At 52.0% G+C, this 17,030-nt stretch overlaps 1 protein-coding gene across 1 annotated transcript in view; it reads right to left on the bottom strand.

Annotated features, from left to right (window-relative positions):
- The window catches only part of ADRA1D (adrenoceptor alpha 1D), a 160,168-nt gene extending 152,156 nt beyond the window's left edge, over window positions 1-8,012 (bottom strand). Inside the window, exon 1 of the mRNA XM_060247188.1 lies at window positions 7,061-8,012. Coding sequence (XP_060103171.1) covers window positions 7,061-8,012 — 952 coding nt within the window. The remainder of the gene's footprint in view (window positions 1-7,060) is intronic.
- Window positions 8,013-17,030: the final 9,018 nt, after the last annotated feature.

Here is a 17,030-nt window from a genome sequence, read left to right as displayed (position 1 = left end):
AGGGCGAGTATAAATCTGCAATTCTTCTTCTTCTTCTGTTGCTTTTAACTGGAGATGCCGGGGATTGAACCTGCATGCTGAGCAGATGCTCTGCCACTGAGCCACAGCCCTTTTCCATTAGTTTCCTGGGTCTCAAGCAGAGGTCTTCCATATCACCTCCTGCCTGGTCCTTTCAACTGGAGATGCTGGGGATTGAACCAGGGACCTTCTGCATGCTGAGCAGATGCTCTGCCACTGAGCCACAGCCTTTCTCCATCAATCTCCAGGGTCTCAAGCAGAGGTCTTCCATATCACCTCCTGCCTGGTCCTTTCAACTGGAGATGCTGGGGATTGAACCAGGGACCTTCTGCATGCTGAGCAGATGCTCTGCCACTGAGCCACAGCCCTTCTCCATTAGACTGCAGGGTCTCTCAGGCAGAGGTCTTTCCCATCACCTCCTGCCTGGTCCTTTTAACTGGAGATGCTGGGGATTGAAGCGGGGACCTTCTGCAGGCCAAGCAGAGGCTCTTTCGCTGAGCCATGGCCCTTCTCCAATAAAGCAGCTTTATACTAAATGAGGGGGAGGGAAGCTGGCATAGCATAGTCCGATCTCAGTACAAAATGGTCCACCGGGTTGCTTGGATAAAATGACTGAGACTGTGGTCTGTGCCGCTGCATGCAGCTTATCGTAATTAGGATCCCTTTATGTGGTTTCTGTGCCCCTTAAGGTGTCCTGTGAATATTTATGCTACGCTCCAGTTCTTTCTGGATGGTTCCAGATGTCTCAAACCTAATGCCTTAGTTCTGGGATGTCCTGTTTGCTCCGTTGTTGTGGCTCGCTATGTGGAACCTGCCTTGAGTCCCTCTGGGAAAGGAGGACTGTAAATAAGATCAGGGCCTTTTTTTTGGAGCAGGAACTCCTTTGCATATTAGGCTACGCCCCCCTGAAGTAGCCTATCCTCCAAGAGCTTACAGTAGGCCCTGTACGAAGAGCCCCATCAGCTCTGGGAGGATTGGCGACATCAGGGGAGGGTGCGGCCTGATATGCAAAGGAGTGCCTGCTGCAAAAAAACCCCCACGCTGAATAAAGTAAATAAATCAAATCTCAAAAGTGAAGACAAGTCAATACTTGGAAAGGAGACCACCAAGGAAGGTTCCGCAGAGGACGGCAATGGATGGCAAGAAAGTGATGGCAAACCTCCTGTTCTTCTCACTTGTCTTGAAAGCCTGTTGCTGGGGTCACCATCTGTCGGTTGTGACTTGGTGGCACTTTTTACACACACACACACACAAACACACACACACACACACACTCACTCAGAATCAGACCATTGCTCCATTGAAGTCAGTATTGTCTACTCAGACAGGCAGCATCTCAGGTGGACGTCTCAGACATCACTTGCTCCTTCTAACTGGAGATGCCAGGGATTGAGCCTGGGACTGTCTACATGCCCAGCAGATGCCCTACCCCTGAGATCCAGCCAAATGCTGTGACTGTTCCAATCTTACCTCGGGACGTTTAGCATCATAGAAATGGAAGGGACCACCAGGGTCATCTCGTCCAACCCCCTGCACAATGCAGGAAACTCACAAAGACCTCCCCCTAAATTCACAGGATCTTCATTTTTGTCAGATGGCCGTCTAGCCTCTGTTTCAAAACCTCCAAGGAAGGAGAGCCCACCACCTCCCGTGGAAGCCTGTCCACTGAGGAATCGCTCTAACGGTCAGGAAGTTTTTCCTAATGTTGAGCCAGAAATTCTTTTGATTTAATTTCAACCCGTTGGTTCTGGTCCTACCTTCTGGGCCACAGAAAACAATCCCACACCATCCTCCATAGGACAGCCCTTCAAGTCCTTGAAGATGGTGATCCTATCACCTCTCAGCAGCCTCCTCTCCAGGCTAAACATGCCCAGCTCCTTCAACCTTTCTTTGTAGGAATTGGTCTCCAGACCCCTCACCATCTTCGGCGCCCTCCTCTGGACCCGTTCCAACTTGGCTATATCCTTCTTAAAAGGTGGTTCTGGTCCTACTTTCTGGGGCCACAGAAAGCAATTCTACACCATCCTCTATATGACAGCCCTTCAAGTACTTGAAGATGGTGATCATATACTTGAAGGGCTGTTTGATGGACATGTTCAGAGGTTTCTTTTGTAGCAGGAATTCCTTTGCATATTAGTCCATACACCACTGATGTAGCCAAACCTTCAAGAGCTTACAGTAGGTCCTGTAAGCTCTTGGAGGATTGGCTGCATCAGGGGTGCAGGGCCTAATATGCAAAGGAGTTCCTGTTACAAAAAAAAAGCCCTGGGCATGTTTACATCTGCAGTGTGATAGACACTTCCTGCCCCCAATGGAATGTGACCATCTGGGTAGGGACCGGTCCAAGGTAAGGAGCGACTGTCTCATAGAACCAGGCCTTCTGGGCACATCTCCCCTATGCGCTCTATGATCCAGCTGTGCACTCTGTGCTTTCCCAGGGAGATCTAGAAGTCAACTGGATATTACGCCAACCTGTTCTTAGCGCTGTTTCTTAAGGTCTTTTTATCTCGCTCAGCCTCAGAACAACAACGCGATGTACAGTCGCACGACAACCCTTTAAGGTAGACCGCAGCTCTTCCCACACAGCCGGTATTCGAAGCTATCAGACTGAATCGCAGTTGGATTCAGAGTCGAAGCCCGATCTCTAGGACTCGATTCAAAGGCGGATCTTTGGGGTCCACCGAACACCTCATCTTGGCTGTAAACTATTTCACGACCAACACGTTGAAATACAGGTGCGTTTTACTTCTAACAACACTGAGAAAAAGCAATCCACGGGAGGCTGTGACGCTGCCCTTCACAATCACCTTGACGAAAAACTGGCGTTTCCATATCGAAAAGTGGATTAGGGATGATGTTGAATTTCTGGACCTGATGCGCCGACCCCCAGATCTTTTCTTGGGCAAATCGAACGTGAGATACTTTCCTTGCCGTTTTCTGTTTCCCTTGCACCGGACTTTCCACGTAAAGTATGTACATTTCCCCCAACGTTATTCGTGCATCATCTATCCATCAGCGTTGGACGTTAGACGCAACATCGCTGGGATCAGGGAGACAGTCTGCATATATAAATGCAGAATGGATTGCACGGGAATAGGGTTGCCAATCCCCAGGTGGGGGCAGGGGATCCCCTGGTTTGGAGGCCATCCCCCCGCTTCAGGGTCGTCAGAAAGCGGGGGGAGGGGAGGGAAATATCTGCTGGGAACTCTGTTATTCCCTATAGAGATTTATTCCCATAGAAAATCATGGAGAATTGATCTGCGAGTATCTGGGGCTCTGGGGGGGCTGTTTTTTGGGTATAGAGGCACCAGATTTTCAGTATATCATCTAGTGCATCTCCCCCAAATACCCCCCAAGTTTCAAAAGGATTGGACCAGGGGGTCCAATTCTATGAGCCCCAAAAGAAGGTACCCCTATCCTTCATTATTTCCTATGGAAGGAAGGCATTGAAAAGGTGTGCCGTCCCTTTAAATGTGATGGCCGGAACTCCCTTTGGAGTTCAATTATGCTTGTCACAGCCTTGAAATTGGCTCCACCCCTAATGTCTCCTGGCTCCACCCCCAAAGTCTCCTGGCTCCACCCCCAAAGTCCCCAGATATTTCTTGAATTGGACTTGGCAACCCTACACGGGAAGCAGAAATACAGAGCTGGAAGGGACCTCGAGGGTCATCTAGTCCACCCCCAGCGCAATGCAGGAAACTTGCAACTACCTCCTCACCAGTGTTCCCTCTAAGCTGAGTTAGCGTGAGCTAGCTCACAGATTTTTAGCCTCCGTTCTTGTCTTAACTCAGGAAGCGTGATCCCAGAGCACACTAATTTCTGCAGTAACTCACCACTTGAATGCCAGTAGCTCACCCAGTAGAATTTTTCCTCACAAGACTCTGCAGCTTAGAGGGAACATTGCTCCTCATCCCCAAGAGACCCCTGCTCTATGCCCAGAGAAAGGCAAAAAACCTCCTGGATCCATGGGCCAATCTGGCCAGGAGGAAAAGAGTCAATTTGAGTCAATTTGGTGTAGTGGTTTAGTGCGTGGACTCTTATCAGGGAGAACTGGGTTTGATTCCCCACTCCTCCACTAGCAGCTGCTGAAATGGCCTTGGGTCAGCCATAGCTCTCTTATCTGGGAGAACCGGGTGTGATTCCCCACTCCTCTACTTGCAGCTGCTGAAATGGCCTTGGGTCAGCCATAGCTCTCTTATTTGGGAGAACCGGGTGTGATTCCCCACTCCTCCACTTGCAGCTGCTGAAATGGCCTTGGGTCAGCCATAGCTCTCTTATTTGGGAGAACCGGGTGTGATTCCCCACTCCTCCACTTGCAGCTGCTGAAATGGCCTTGGGTCAGCCATAGCTCTCTTATTTGGGAGAACCGGGTGTGATTCCCCACTCCTCCACTTGCAGCTGCTGAAATGGCCTTGAGTCAGCCATAGCTCTCTTATTTGGGAGAACCGGGTGTGATTCCCCACTCCTCCACTTGCAGCTGCTGAAATGGCCTTAGGTCAGCCATAGCTCTCTTATCTGGGAGAACCGGGTGTGATTCCCCACTCCTCCACTTGCAGCTGCTGAAATGGCCTTGGGTCAGCCATAGCTCTCTTATTTGGGAGAACTGGGTGTGATTCCCCACTCCTCCACTTGCAGCTGCTGAAATGGCCTTGGGTCAGCCATAGCTCTCTTATTTGGGAGAACCGGGTGTGATTCCCCACTCCTCTACTTGCAGCTGCTGAAATGGCCTTGGGTCAGCCATAGCTCTCTTATTTGGGAGAATCGGGTGTGATTCCCCACTCCTCCACTTGCAGCTGCTGAAATGGCCTTGGGTCAGCCATAGCTCTCTTATTTGGGAGAACCAGGTGTGATTCCCCACTCCTCCACTTGCAGCTGCTGGAATGGCCTTGGGTCAGCCAGAGCTCTCCTATCTGGGAGAACCGGGTGTGATTCCCCACTCCTCCACTTGCACCTGCTGGAATGGCCTTGGGTCAGCCAGAGCTCTCGTAAGAGTTGTCCTTGAAAGGGCAGCTGCTGTAAGAGCTCTCTCAGCCCCACCTACCTCACATGGTGTCTGTTGTGAGGAAAGGAGATAGAGAAGATTGTAAGCCACTCTGAGACTCTGAGATGCAGAGTACAGGGCGGGATATAAATCCAATATCATCATCATCAACGAAGTGGTGAATGGCATTACTCTGGACATGAAAGAAAGGGCCACGAGAACCGAGCCCTGAGGCCACCCTTCCTGCCCTCCGTCTCTGCCTAAGTTCACAGAATCGGCATCGCTGTCAGATGGCCGTCGAGCCTCTGCTTCAAAACCTCCGAAGGAGGAGAGCCCATCACCTTCTGAGGAAGCCTGTTACACTGAAGAACTTTTACAGTAACTGAGCAGTGGAATTGGCTCCCTTAGGGGGGTGGTGAGCTCCCCCTCACTGGCAGTCTTCAAGCAGTGGCTGGACAAAAACTTGCTTTAGGCTGATCCTGCCCCGAACGAGTGGTTGGACTAGATGGCCTCTATGGACCCTTCCGATGCTATGATCCGGCGGTTCTACGATTCTATAACTGTCCGGAAGTGCTTCCTAATGCAGGATGAGCTCCAGTCTTCCCTCTAAGCTTAGTTAGCATGAGTCAGCTCACACATTTTCAGCCTCCGGCTCACACATTTTTTTCTTCGCTCGGGAAGGATGACCCCGGAGCACGTCGATTGATGCAGCCGCTCACAACTTTAATGTCAGTAGCTCGCAAAGCAGAATTTTTGCTCACAAGGCTCTGCAGCTCCGAGGGAGCATTGATGTGCACACAAGGAAAACAAAACAGTGGTCTACCGACCCAAGCATGCAAAATGGAAACCTGAAGCTGGCAACACGCATGTGAGCAGACATGTTTTTAAAGGTCATGAAGACTTAAGAACTTAAGAGAACATCAGAGAAGCCATGTTGGATCAGGCCAAGGGCCCATCCAGTCCAGCACTCTGTGTCACACAGTAGCAATAAACCAGGTGCCACCAGAGGTCCATCAGTGGGGCCAGGACACTAGAAGCCCTTCCGCTGTGCCCCCCCCCCCCCAGGCACCAAGAACACAGAGCATCACTTGCCCCAGACAGAGAATTCCAACAATACTCTGTGGCTAATAGCCACTGACGGACCTTTGCTTCATATGCTTATCTAATCCCCTCTTGAAGCCCTCCCACTGTTTCTGCCACTCAAACACCAAGAATACAGAGCATCACTTGCCCCAGAAAGACAGAGTTCCATCAATACCCACAGTGGCTAATAGCCACTGATGGACCTCTGCTCCAGATATTGATCCAATCCCCTCTTGAAGCTATGCTTACAGCCACCACCACCTCCTGTGGCAGTGAATTCCACGTCTTAATCACCCTTTGAGTGAAGAAGGACTTCCTTTTATCTGTTCTAACCCGATGTTGGATCAGGCCAATGACCCATCCAGTCCAACACTCTGTGTCCCACAGTGGCCCCAAAACCCAGTGCCATCAGGAGGTCCACCAGTGGGGCCAGGACACTAGAAGCCCTCCCACTGTTTCTGCCCCTCAAGCACCAAGAATACAGAGCATCACTTGCCCCAGAAAGACAGAGTTCCCTCAATACCCACAGTGGCTTATAGCCACTGATGGACCTCTGCTCCAGATGTTGATCCAACCCCCTCTTGAAGCTGTCTATGCTTACAGCCACCACCACCTCCTGTGGCAGTGAATTCCACGTCTTAATCACCCTTTGAGTGAAGAAGGACTTCCTTTTATCTGTTCTAACCCGATGTTGGATCACGCCAATGATCCATCCAGTCCAACACTCTGTGTCCCACAGTGGCCCCAAAACCTGGTGCCATCAGGTCCACCAGTGGGGCCAGGACACTAGAAGCCCTCCCACTGTTTCTGCCCCTCAAGCACCAAGAATACAGAGCATCACTTGCCCCAGAAAGACCATCAATACCCACAGTGGCTTATAGCCACTGATGGACCTCTGCTCCAGATGTTGATCCAACCCCCTCTTGAAGCTGTCTTCCCTCCTCTCCCAATGTGAACCTCACCCAGCAAGGCACTTACCGAAAGGTAGTACAAAAAAGAAGGGCAGCCAACAGAGAACGAAAACTCCGACGACAATGGCGAGCGTCTTGGCTGCTTTCTTCTCCCTGGAGAACTTCAGGAGGCGCACGGAGAGCGAGCTCCGGAAGGTGTGCCCTTTCCCCTTGGTGCTGGCGAGGGAGTCCTCCAGCACGCTCCGGCAGTGAATCCGAAGGACCACTTCCATAGACTTGCTCCTCTCCTTCTTGACTCCGGCCTCCAAGCTCTTGGTGGTCCTTCTGGCCACCACGTAGATGTTGAAGTACATCACCAGGATGACCGTGAGGGGCAGGTAGAAGGAGAAGAGGGAGGAGAAGATGGCGTAGCCGGGTTCTTCGGTGATGGTGCAGACGTTGGCTTCTTGAGGCCTGGGCTCCTTCCACCCCAAGAGGGGCCCAATGGAGATGACCATGGACAAGACCCAGACCACCACCAGGATGACCACGGCCTTCTTCTCCGTCATGATGGTGGGGTACTTGAGGGAGTACTTGACCCCGATGTACCGGTCCACCGAGATGATGCAGAGGCTCATGATGGAGGCGGTGCAGCAGAGGACGTCCACGGCGGCCCAGATGTCGCAGAAGATGCGGCCGAAGACCCAGGAGCCCAGCACGTCCAAGGTGGCCGAGAAGGGCAGGACGGTGGTGCTGAGGAGGAGGTCGGCGATGGCCAAGTTGATGATGAAGTAGTTGGTGACCGTCTGCAGGTGACGGTTGCAGGCCACCGAGAGGATGACCAGGATGTTGCCCACGATGGCCGAGAGGATGAAGAGGGCCAGGAAGAGCCCCACGCCCACCGACTGCAGGTCCAGGGTCACGGCCAAGGAGGTGTCGTTGGCGCCTTCGCCCTCTCCCGCCCAAGAGCCGTTGGCGCCCTCCGCCTCTCCGGTGTAGTTCCCATCCGAGCTGCCATTGGAGCCTTCAGGGAAAGTCATTCTTTTTTCAAAAGGGTCCGGTCTCCATGGGGGGCGGGGTGGGTGCGAAAAGGATGCCGGGGAGAGGAGCCCTAGACATGCTTTCCAGCCCCCCCAGCCCCTTCCCGGGTGCTCTCCAGCTTCCTTTCTCTGGACTCTCCCCAAAGTCCCCGGTTTCTCTTCTCGGGAAGGGGTTCTCACCCGTCTCCTCCACCAACAGATCTGCTCAACAGATGCTTGGGAAAAGGTGAGGCTCTCTCTCCCCACACACCTCCCCACCACCCCCACGCCTCACTCTACATCATCAAGGGCACCCACACTCCCCCAGAGGCGGAAGTCTTCGCCGGAGGATCAGGATCGGGACCGCTCCCTCAGTCCACAACGCAAAAAGAGCCAGGGGGAAGAAGAAGAAGAAGAAGAAGACCCTCTCCGACCTCTATCTAGTTCCCCGCCCCGCCCCTTCCCCACATCTCACCTGGTCCATCCGATTCTGTTTCCCTTCATCCACCCCTCGGTAGAGGGGGAAGGGGGAAAAAAAAAGTATTTTGCAATCAACTTCTCCCTCTTCTGCGGCTCGTTTGTGAAAAACAAAAAAAGGGGGGGGAGGAAAGCCCTTGCCCAAAAATAAGAAATAAAAAACCTGAAGAATCATTTGCAAAGTCAAGGGCAGATGCGAGGGATTTTTGGTTGGTTTTTTTTGGGGGGGGGGGCGTTGATGCTTCCTGGGGGACGAGGAGATAAACCACCCGGTGTCCTTTCTGGGGCTTCCTTCAGGCGGGCGAAAAGACGAGCTGCAGATGTTTTGGGCACGAGGAAGGGCTGAGCCGGAGCCGCTGGGTCAGTTTCACAAGGCGGCTGGTCAATTTCACCGCCATCCTTACGCCTTTGCCAGTCCCGGGGATCGCGAGGCGGGGACTTTCCGTGTCAATTTCAAGAGCGACCCCTCTCTCTCTCTCTCTCTCTCTGCTTTTGCAGCTCAATCCAATAGGGAGGGGAAAAAGAAAACGGGCGAGGGAGAAAGGAAGGGCGGCACACCCCGCCCCCCCCCCTCCAGCCAACTCCCGGCTGTGCAAAACTTTGCATTCAGTTGATGCTCTTCCCAAAGCAGCGGCGAGTTCAGGTTTTCCCCTCCAGCGAGATCGGCGGCACCGGCGCCGGCATTCACGGGCCACGCGGCTTCCCAAATCCCTCCCGGCGGGTCGGTGGCATCCTGGGTGCGAGGGTAGAGGCAAGTTTGGCGAAGACGCAGCGCGGGGTCGGGGAGGGGGTGGTGGCGGAGAGACACGGCCTGGCCGAGCAGCTCTGCAGTCGCGAAACAACAGAAGCGTGGAGGGAGGAGAGGCTGCCGAAGAGGAGATCCTCTGACTTTGGGGAGGGGAGGGAGGGGAAAAAATAGCGCAGATACGCTCTCGGGTCGTTGGGAAGGCAGGGTGACTCCCCCCCCCCCGTTCAAAAAAAGAGAAAAAGGACCGAAAATAGATTCATTGAAGGATTTCCAAGTGCTGGAGCGAAGCGGCGGTCGGTCGCTAGGGGGCAGCAGAGGGCCGGGGATGGCTCCGCTTTAGAAGAGCTGCGGCAAGAGGCGGACCGGTTGATTTTCCCTGCTCTCCGCTCCGTTGCGATCCCGGACCTGTAGAATTCCGGGGATCGCTTCTGCCGGGACGATGGTGATAAAGCCCCTCCGGAGACCGCTCGCTTGGGGTTACTCACTGGGGCGCGCAGCACGGTCGATTGGGCACGTCAGCCTGGCTAGAGGCTGGAGATTTGCTACGTGCGGATTTTTTTTTCGGTTGTGCAAAGCCTCCGCCCCCGGGGGAACCAGGACGAAATGCGATGGGGTCCTGCACAGCTACAAAAAGCCCCTCCCCCCCACATAGAATCATAGAGTTGGAAGGGACCTCCGGGGTCATTTAGTCCAACCCCCTGCACGATGCAGGAAACTCAAACAACCTCCCTCTAAATCCACAGGGTCCTCATTGCTGTCAGAGGGCCATCCAGCCTCTGTTTGAAAACCTCCAAGGAAGGAGAGCCCACCACCTCCCGAGGAAGCCTGTTCCACTGAGGAACCGCTCTAACGGTCAGGAAGGTCTTCCGAATGTTGAGCCGGAAACTCTTTTGATTTAATTTCAACCTGTTGGTTCTGGTCCTACAGAAAACAATCCCACCCCATCCTCCATATGATAGCCCTTCAGGTACTTGAAGATGGTGATCCTATCACCTCTCAGCCACCTCCTCTCCAGGCTAAACATGCCCAGCTCCTTCAGCCTTTCTTCGTAGGACTTGGGTCTCCAGACCCCTCGCCATCTTCGTCGCCCTCCTCTGGACCCGTTCCAGCTTGGCTATATCCTTCTTAAAAAGTGGTACCCAAAATGCACACAATACTCCAGGGGCGTTTTCGCACTGACCTTAATCAGCAGCGACGCCCCTCTTCACCGCGCAGGATCGGCGCGGATTTCGCACTAATTGCCGCGGAGCACCTCGAAGAGCCGGAAAGTCCCGCGGCTTTTGCGGCGCAAATGGAAACTGGTTTTTGGCGGTTTCCGTTTGCGCCGCAAAAGCCGCGGGACTTTCCGGCTCTTCCGGTTGCTCCGCGGCAATTAGTGCGAAATCCACGCCGATCCTGCGTGGTGAAGAGGGGCGTCGCTGCTGATTAAGGTCAGTGCGAAAACGCCCCAGGTGAGGTCTTGCCAGAGCAGAGTAAAGCTGGGCCTCGGATGCAGAGGGAGATCACAAGAGCGCAGCTCCTGAACCTTTCGGAGAGTTCCTCCTCCTCCTTCTGAGAGTTCCACCGCCTTGTCCATTGAATAGTACGTGCAGCTGCATAGCAATCCCTGGATGAGCTCCACCACCACATAGAGGATGCGCTGTGCTCTCTGTTGAAGTCCCCGGCCTGCTGCAATGTTGACCTCATTTGTTATGAGGGCCAGATCGGACGTAAATGAGACCTTGTCGGGCTGAGCCAGGTGTGTACCTATTTAGAAGAAGAAGAAGATATTGGATTTATATCCCGCCCTCCACTCCGAAGAGTCTCAGAGTGGCTCACAATCTCCTTTCCCTTCCTCTCCCACAACAGACACCCTGTGAGGTGGGTGGGGCTGAGAGGGCTCTCACAGCAGCTGCCCTTTCAAGGACAACCTCTGCCAGAGCTCTGGCTGACCCAAGGCCATTCCAGCAGCTGCAAGTGGAGGAGTGGGGAATCCAACCCGGTTCTACCAGATAAAAGAGCTCTGGCTGACCCAAGGCCATTCCAGCAGCTGCAAGTAGAGGAGTGGGGAATCCAACCCGGTTCTCCCAGATAAGAGAGCTCTGGCTGACTCAAGGCCATTCCAGCAGCTGCAAGTGGAGGAGTGGGGAATCCAACCCGGTTCTCCCAGATAACAGAGCTATGGCTGACCCAAGGCCATTCCAGCAGCTGCAAGAGGAGGAGTGGGGGAATCCAACCCGCTTCTCCCAGATAAGAGAGCTATGGCTGACCCAAGGCCCTTCCAGCAGCTGCAAGTGGAGGAGTGGGGAATCCAACCTGGTTCTCCCAGATAAGAATCTGCCCACTTCACCGCTCCACCAGACTGGCTCTCGAGCAGGTGTTCGATCCTGGGTCTCCTTGATCCTGATCTAATCACTCCCTCTGTCTGGCTCAAGGGGTTCTCCCGGGGCCAGCTGGACACTCCCCCCCCATGCTGAGTCTCAAATGAAAAAGCAGTTCTAAGAACTGGGCGGGAGGAAGGGGGAGAATCAGACCTTTCTTGGGGAAAAACTGCCCAGACGTTCTGAGGCCTGAGTTTGCCGAACGGCTTGTAAACCCTTTCAAAGTAGATTAATGGCTTGTGTATCGTTTCTCCAAAAAAGAAGGACAAATGCCGTAAGATTCTTGAGCCTATTCCAGTCACTGTAAGCCCCCGACAAAGAAATCCGTCGACTCAGAACATTGAGAGGTTCTTTTGTCAACAGGCCTAGCCGATATTAAGAGAACATTTGATACTGTTTTGCAAAGGGTTTCTCTCTCCCCCCCCCTCCCTCCGTCGGGCATTCGCTTTGCAGTGGTTTTGGCCTCTGGACAAGAGTGTGACTTTGGACGGCACTGCGCCGCGTTAGAACTCATGCCTCGCATGCCAACAGGCCCTGGCATCTCCGGCTGCAAAGTTCTCCTCTAAAGGGGCGAGAAAGGAAACCTCAGTGCAGTCGTGGAAGCTGGGCTATGGAAAGCCCAGAGACAACTTCATCTGTACAGAAAGCGCAGAAGAGCCCTTCTCTGCGGTTCCTCCTCTACAACGTTTCCTGGAGTACGTTTCCCACTTCGGGCCCCGAGAACACCTTTCTTTGCTTCGCGCATCCAGAGCAGGGGGGGGCCAAACTACAGCTCAGGAGCCACATGTGGCTCTTTTGCCCCCGTATTGTGTGGCTCTTGGAGCCCCCGCTGACCTATTGGCTGGCTTGGAGAAGGCATTTGTCTCTTTAAATCAATTGTCCAAGCCAAACCAGCTGGTGGTTTGGAGAAGGGCATTTGAAGTTAAAGTTGCTTTCTTTCCAACTCTTCTCCTTTCCTCCCTCATCTATCTATCTATCTATCTATCTATCTATCTATCTATCTATCTATCTATCTATCTATCTATCTATCTATCTATCTATCTATCTATCTATCATCTATCTATCTGTCATATAGAGGATGAGCTGTCATCTAGAGGATGGGGTGGAATTGTTTTCTGTGGCCCCAGAAGGTAGGACCAGAACCAATGGGTTGAAACTAAATCAAAAGAGTTTCCAGCTCAACATTAGGAAGAACTTCCTGACCGTTAGAGCGGTTCTTTCTTTCTTTCTTTCTTCTTTCTTTCTTTCTTTCTTTCTTTCTTTCTTTCTTTCTTTCTTTCTTTCTTTCTTTCTTTCTTTCTTTCTTTCTTTCTTTCTTTCTTTCTTTCTGGGAGAACTGGGTTTGATTCCCCACTCCTCCACTTGCACCTACTAGCATGGCCTTGGGTCAGCCATAGCTCTGGCAGAGGTTGTCCTTGAAAGGGCAGCTCACAGGGTGTGGGGGAGGAAGGTAAAGGAGATTGTGAGCCACTCTGAGATTCGGAGTGGAGGGCGGGATATAAATCCAATATCTTCTTTCTTTCTTTCTTTCTTTCTTTCTTTCTTTCTTTCTTTCTTTCTTTCTTTCTTTCTTTCTTTCTTTCTTTCTTTCTTTCTTTCTTTCTTTCTTTCTTTCTTTCTTCCTTCCTTCCTTCCTTCCTTCCTTCCTTCCTTCCTTCCTTCCTTCCTTCCTTCCTTCCTTCCTTCCTTCCTTCCTTCCTTCCTTCCTTCCTTCCTTCCTTCCTTCCTTCCTTCCTTCCTGTCTTGCAGCTCTTAAACATCTGACATTTGTTTTATGTGGCTCTTACATGAAGCAAGTTTGGTCACCTCGAACCAGAGCATCTCAGCCATTTTATAAGTGTCTGGGAGACTTCATAACACCAGAGTAGAAGGGAACTGGTTAGGCATTTATTTGGCCCTTGTTTACACAAAAAGCTGTTTATCCTACCGATAGCATGGAAGTCAACAACACAGTGTTTTCTTCCCTAATGAGGCATCTTCTCTGCCTCGGGCTACAGACAGGTCCCCAGGAGGCCGAGTTTCTCACCAGGCTTTCTGAACCCATTTAAAGTATTTTAAGTGTTTGCACTAATGCTTCCAAGCAGAGGGGTTTCACACCGCGAATCCTGCCCGGCTAAGCGCTGTTTATGAACCAAAGGATCTAGACTTTAAATGAAATCGAGAATAATTATGCACGTCGGCTCGTTTTGCATAAATTGGTTTTGCCTGCAACACGAGGCGGGAAGGGCTGGTCTTTTTGGCAGAACTGGGCTATTTTGGGCGAGAGAACAGCAGTACAGAGTAGCGAAAAGGGGTTGGGTTTTGCCTGCCAATGTCATCTGTCGTACAGCCTGAAGGAAGGCCGGATCTGTGGCACGGCTCCGATGCCACCATGGAGATATCGCATATGACGGCTCTTATCTTCCTACTTATCCATCTGCTTCAAGAATGCTTGCACCTCGTGGCAGACTCTGGGTCAAGTTTGAAGGGTGTGCTCTCCATTTTCGTGAGGAAGCATCCGCCTCGTTCCATCTGGGAGCCAGCATGGGGCACCGGTTAAGAGCGGCGGACTCTAAAATCGGGAGAACTTTGTCTGATTCCCCCACTCCTCCCCTACATGAAGCTTGCTGGTGTGACCTTGGGCCAGTCCCAGTTCTCACAGAATTCTCTCAGCCCCACCTACCTCACAAGGTGCCTGGTGTGGGGAAAGGAAGAGAAGGCGATTGTAAGCTGCATTGAGAGCCAGTTTGGTGTAGTGGTTAAGTGCGTGGACTCTTCTCTGGGAGAACTGGATTTGATTCCCCGCTCCTCCACTTGAAGAAGAAGATGAAGAAGATGTTGGATTTGTATCCCGCCCTCCACTCCGAAGAGTCTCAGAGTGGCTCGCAATCTCCTTTCCCTTCCTCCCCCACAACAGACACCCTGTGAGGTAGATGAAGATATTGGATTTATATCCCGCCCTCCACTACGAAGAGTCTCAGAGCGGCTCACAATCTCCTTTACCTTCCCCCGCCCCCACAACAGGCGCCCTGTGAGGTAGATTAACGTATTGGATTTATATCCCGCCCTCCACTCTGAAGAGTCTCATAGCGGCTCACAATCTCCTTTACCTTCCTCCCCCACAACAGACACCCTGTGAGGGAGATGAAGATACTGGATTTATATCCCGCCCTCCACTCCGAAGAGTCTCAGAGCGGCTCACAATCTCCTTTACCTTCGCCCCCCCCCAACAGACACCCTGTGAGGTAGATGAAGATACTGGATTTATATCCCGTCCTCCACTCTGAAGAGTCTCAGAGTGGCTCACAATCTCCTTTCCCTTCCTCCCCCACAACAGACACCCTGTGAGGTAGATGAAGATATTGGATTTATATTCCGCCCTCCACTCCGAAGTGTCTCAGAGCGGCTCACAACCTCCTTTCCCTTCCTCCCCCACAACAGACACCCTGTGAGGTAGATGAAGATATTGGATTTATATCCCGCCCTCCACTCTGAAGAGTCTCAGAGCGGCTCACAACCTCCTTTCCCTTCCTCCCCCACAACAGACACCCTGTGAGGTAGATGAAGATATTGGATTTATATCCCGTCCTCCACTCTGAAGAGTCTCAGAGCGGCTCACAATCTCCTTTCCCTTCCTCCCCCACAACAGACACCCTGTGAGGTAGATGAAGATATTGGATTTATATCCCGTCCTCCACTCTGAAGAGTCTCAGAGCGGCTCACAACCTCCTTTCCCTTCCTCCCCCACAACAGACACCCTGTGAGGTAGATGAAGATATTGGATTTATATCCCGCCCTCCACTCCGAAGAGTCTCAGAGCGGCTCACAACCTCCTTTCCCTTCCTCCCCCACAACAGGCACCCTGTGAGGTAGATGCAGATATTGGATTTATATCCCGCCCTCCACTCCGAAGAGTCTCAGAGCGGCTCACAATCTCCTTTCCCTTCCTCCCCCACAACAGACACCCTGTGAGGTAGATGAAGATAATGGATTTATATCCCGCCTTCCACTCCGAAGAGTCTCAGAGCGGCTCACAATCTCCTTTACCTTCCTCCCCCAGAACAGACACCCTGTGAAGTGGGTGGGGCTGGAGTGGGCTCTCCCAGCAGCTGCCCTTAACCACTACACCAAACTGGCTCTCCACTACATCAAACTGGCTCACTGTTACTACCTCATCCTTACCTCTGTTGCCTTTGGATCACGCTCCCCCTTGCCTCCACAACCACACCTGCCTCTTCCTCTACCCTTCTCTCCAAACTTGCAACTGTTGGAATGGCCTTGGGTCAGCCATAGCTCTCGCAGGAGTTGTCCTTGAAAGGGCAGCTTCTGGGAGAGCTCTCTCAGCCCCACCCACCTCACAGGGTGTCTGTTGTGGGGGGAGAAGATATAGGCGTTTGTAAGCCACTCTGAATCTCTGATTCAGAGAGAAGGACATGGTATAAATCTGCAGTCTTCTTCTTCTTCCTTAAGGTACAAAAAAGTGGGGTATAAAAACCAGCTCTTCTTCTTGGAGAGGGTGTACCCATGGAGTGCAAACTAAGCAAAGAGGTGATTGGAAGGAGAAACTGGTTGCAAGGTGCACTTGGTAGCTGTCCAGACACCAGAGCAGGATTTCATGCAATAGAGCAGAACTTGGCTCTTCAGCACCATGGAGAGCTCCTAGAAAGAGCAGATGTTGCTCCGATGAAGGCCAGAGCTAAACCTGGTTGACAGGGTATGCTCTATAATGAGGTAAGGCAACTTAAGTGGAAGACAGTAGCGGCTACCTCTTCCACTGTTACTACCTCATCTTTACCTCTGCTGCCTTTGGATCACACACCCCCTTGCCTCCACAACCACACCTGCCTCTTCTCCTCCCCTTCTCTGCTGAGAAGCCAGAGTGGCTAATTCAAGCACAAGGAGCTTTCTTTGGTCCTGCCAAACCATGTTCTCCCAAATTGCTTGGAATTGTAGTCCCGCAACATGCCTGGGCATACATCGTTTGCTACGCTATGTTTCAAATTGGCCTGTGTCTCAAATGTGACAGCCAGTGTGGTGCAGTGGTTAAAGAGCATCAGGCTTGTATCTGGGAGATCCAGGTTCAAATCCCCAACTGTGCCATGGAAGCTCTTGTTAGAAATTGTAACTCTGTATGGAAGAGGATTTGGGAAGGAAAGGGTTAAGAGAATTCTCTCATTTGGATATGCTTGGCAGTTGGCCCCACACTCTCCTTGGTTAGATGTTGAGCCTCTTCAGCCAATTGCTTAACTTCTGTTTCATAGAATCATAGAGTAATAGATTTAGAAAGGACTTCCAGGGTCATCTAGTCCAACCCCCTGCATGATGCAGGAAATTCACAAATACTTCTCCCTAATTTCACAGGATCGGCATTGTTGTCAGATTTTTATCTTATACGGGACCTCTAAGAACATAAGAGAAACCATGTTAGATCAGGCCAATGGCCCATCCAGTCCAACACTCTGTGTCACACAGTGG

Source organism: Heteronotia binoei, chromosome 9 (genome assembly GCF_032191835.1).
Source record: "Heteronotia binoei isolate CCM8104 ecotype False Entrance Well chromosome 9, APGP_CSIRO_Hbin_v1, whole genome shotgun sequence".
In the NCBI taxonomy this organism is placed as follows: domain Eukaryota; kingdom Metazoa; phylum Chordata; class Lepidosauria; order Squamata; family Gekkonidae; genus Heteronotia; species Heteronotia binoei.
The sequence above is the reverse complement of the archived record's forward strand: the minus strand, read 5'-3'. Positions and strand labels throughout refer to the sequence as shown.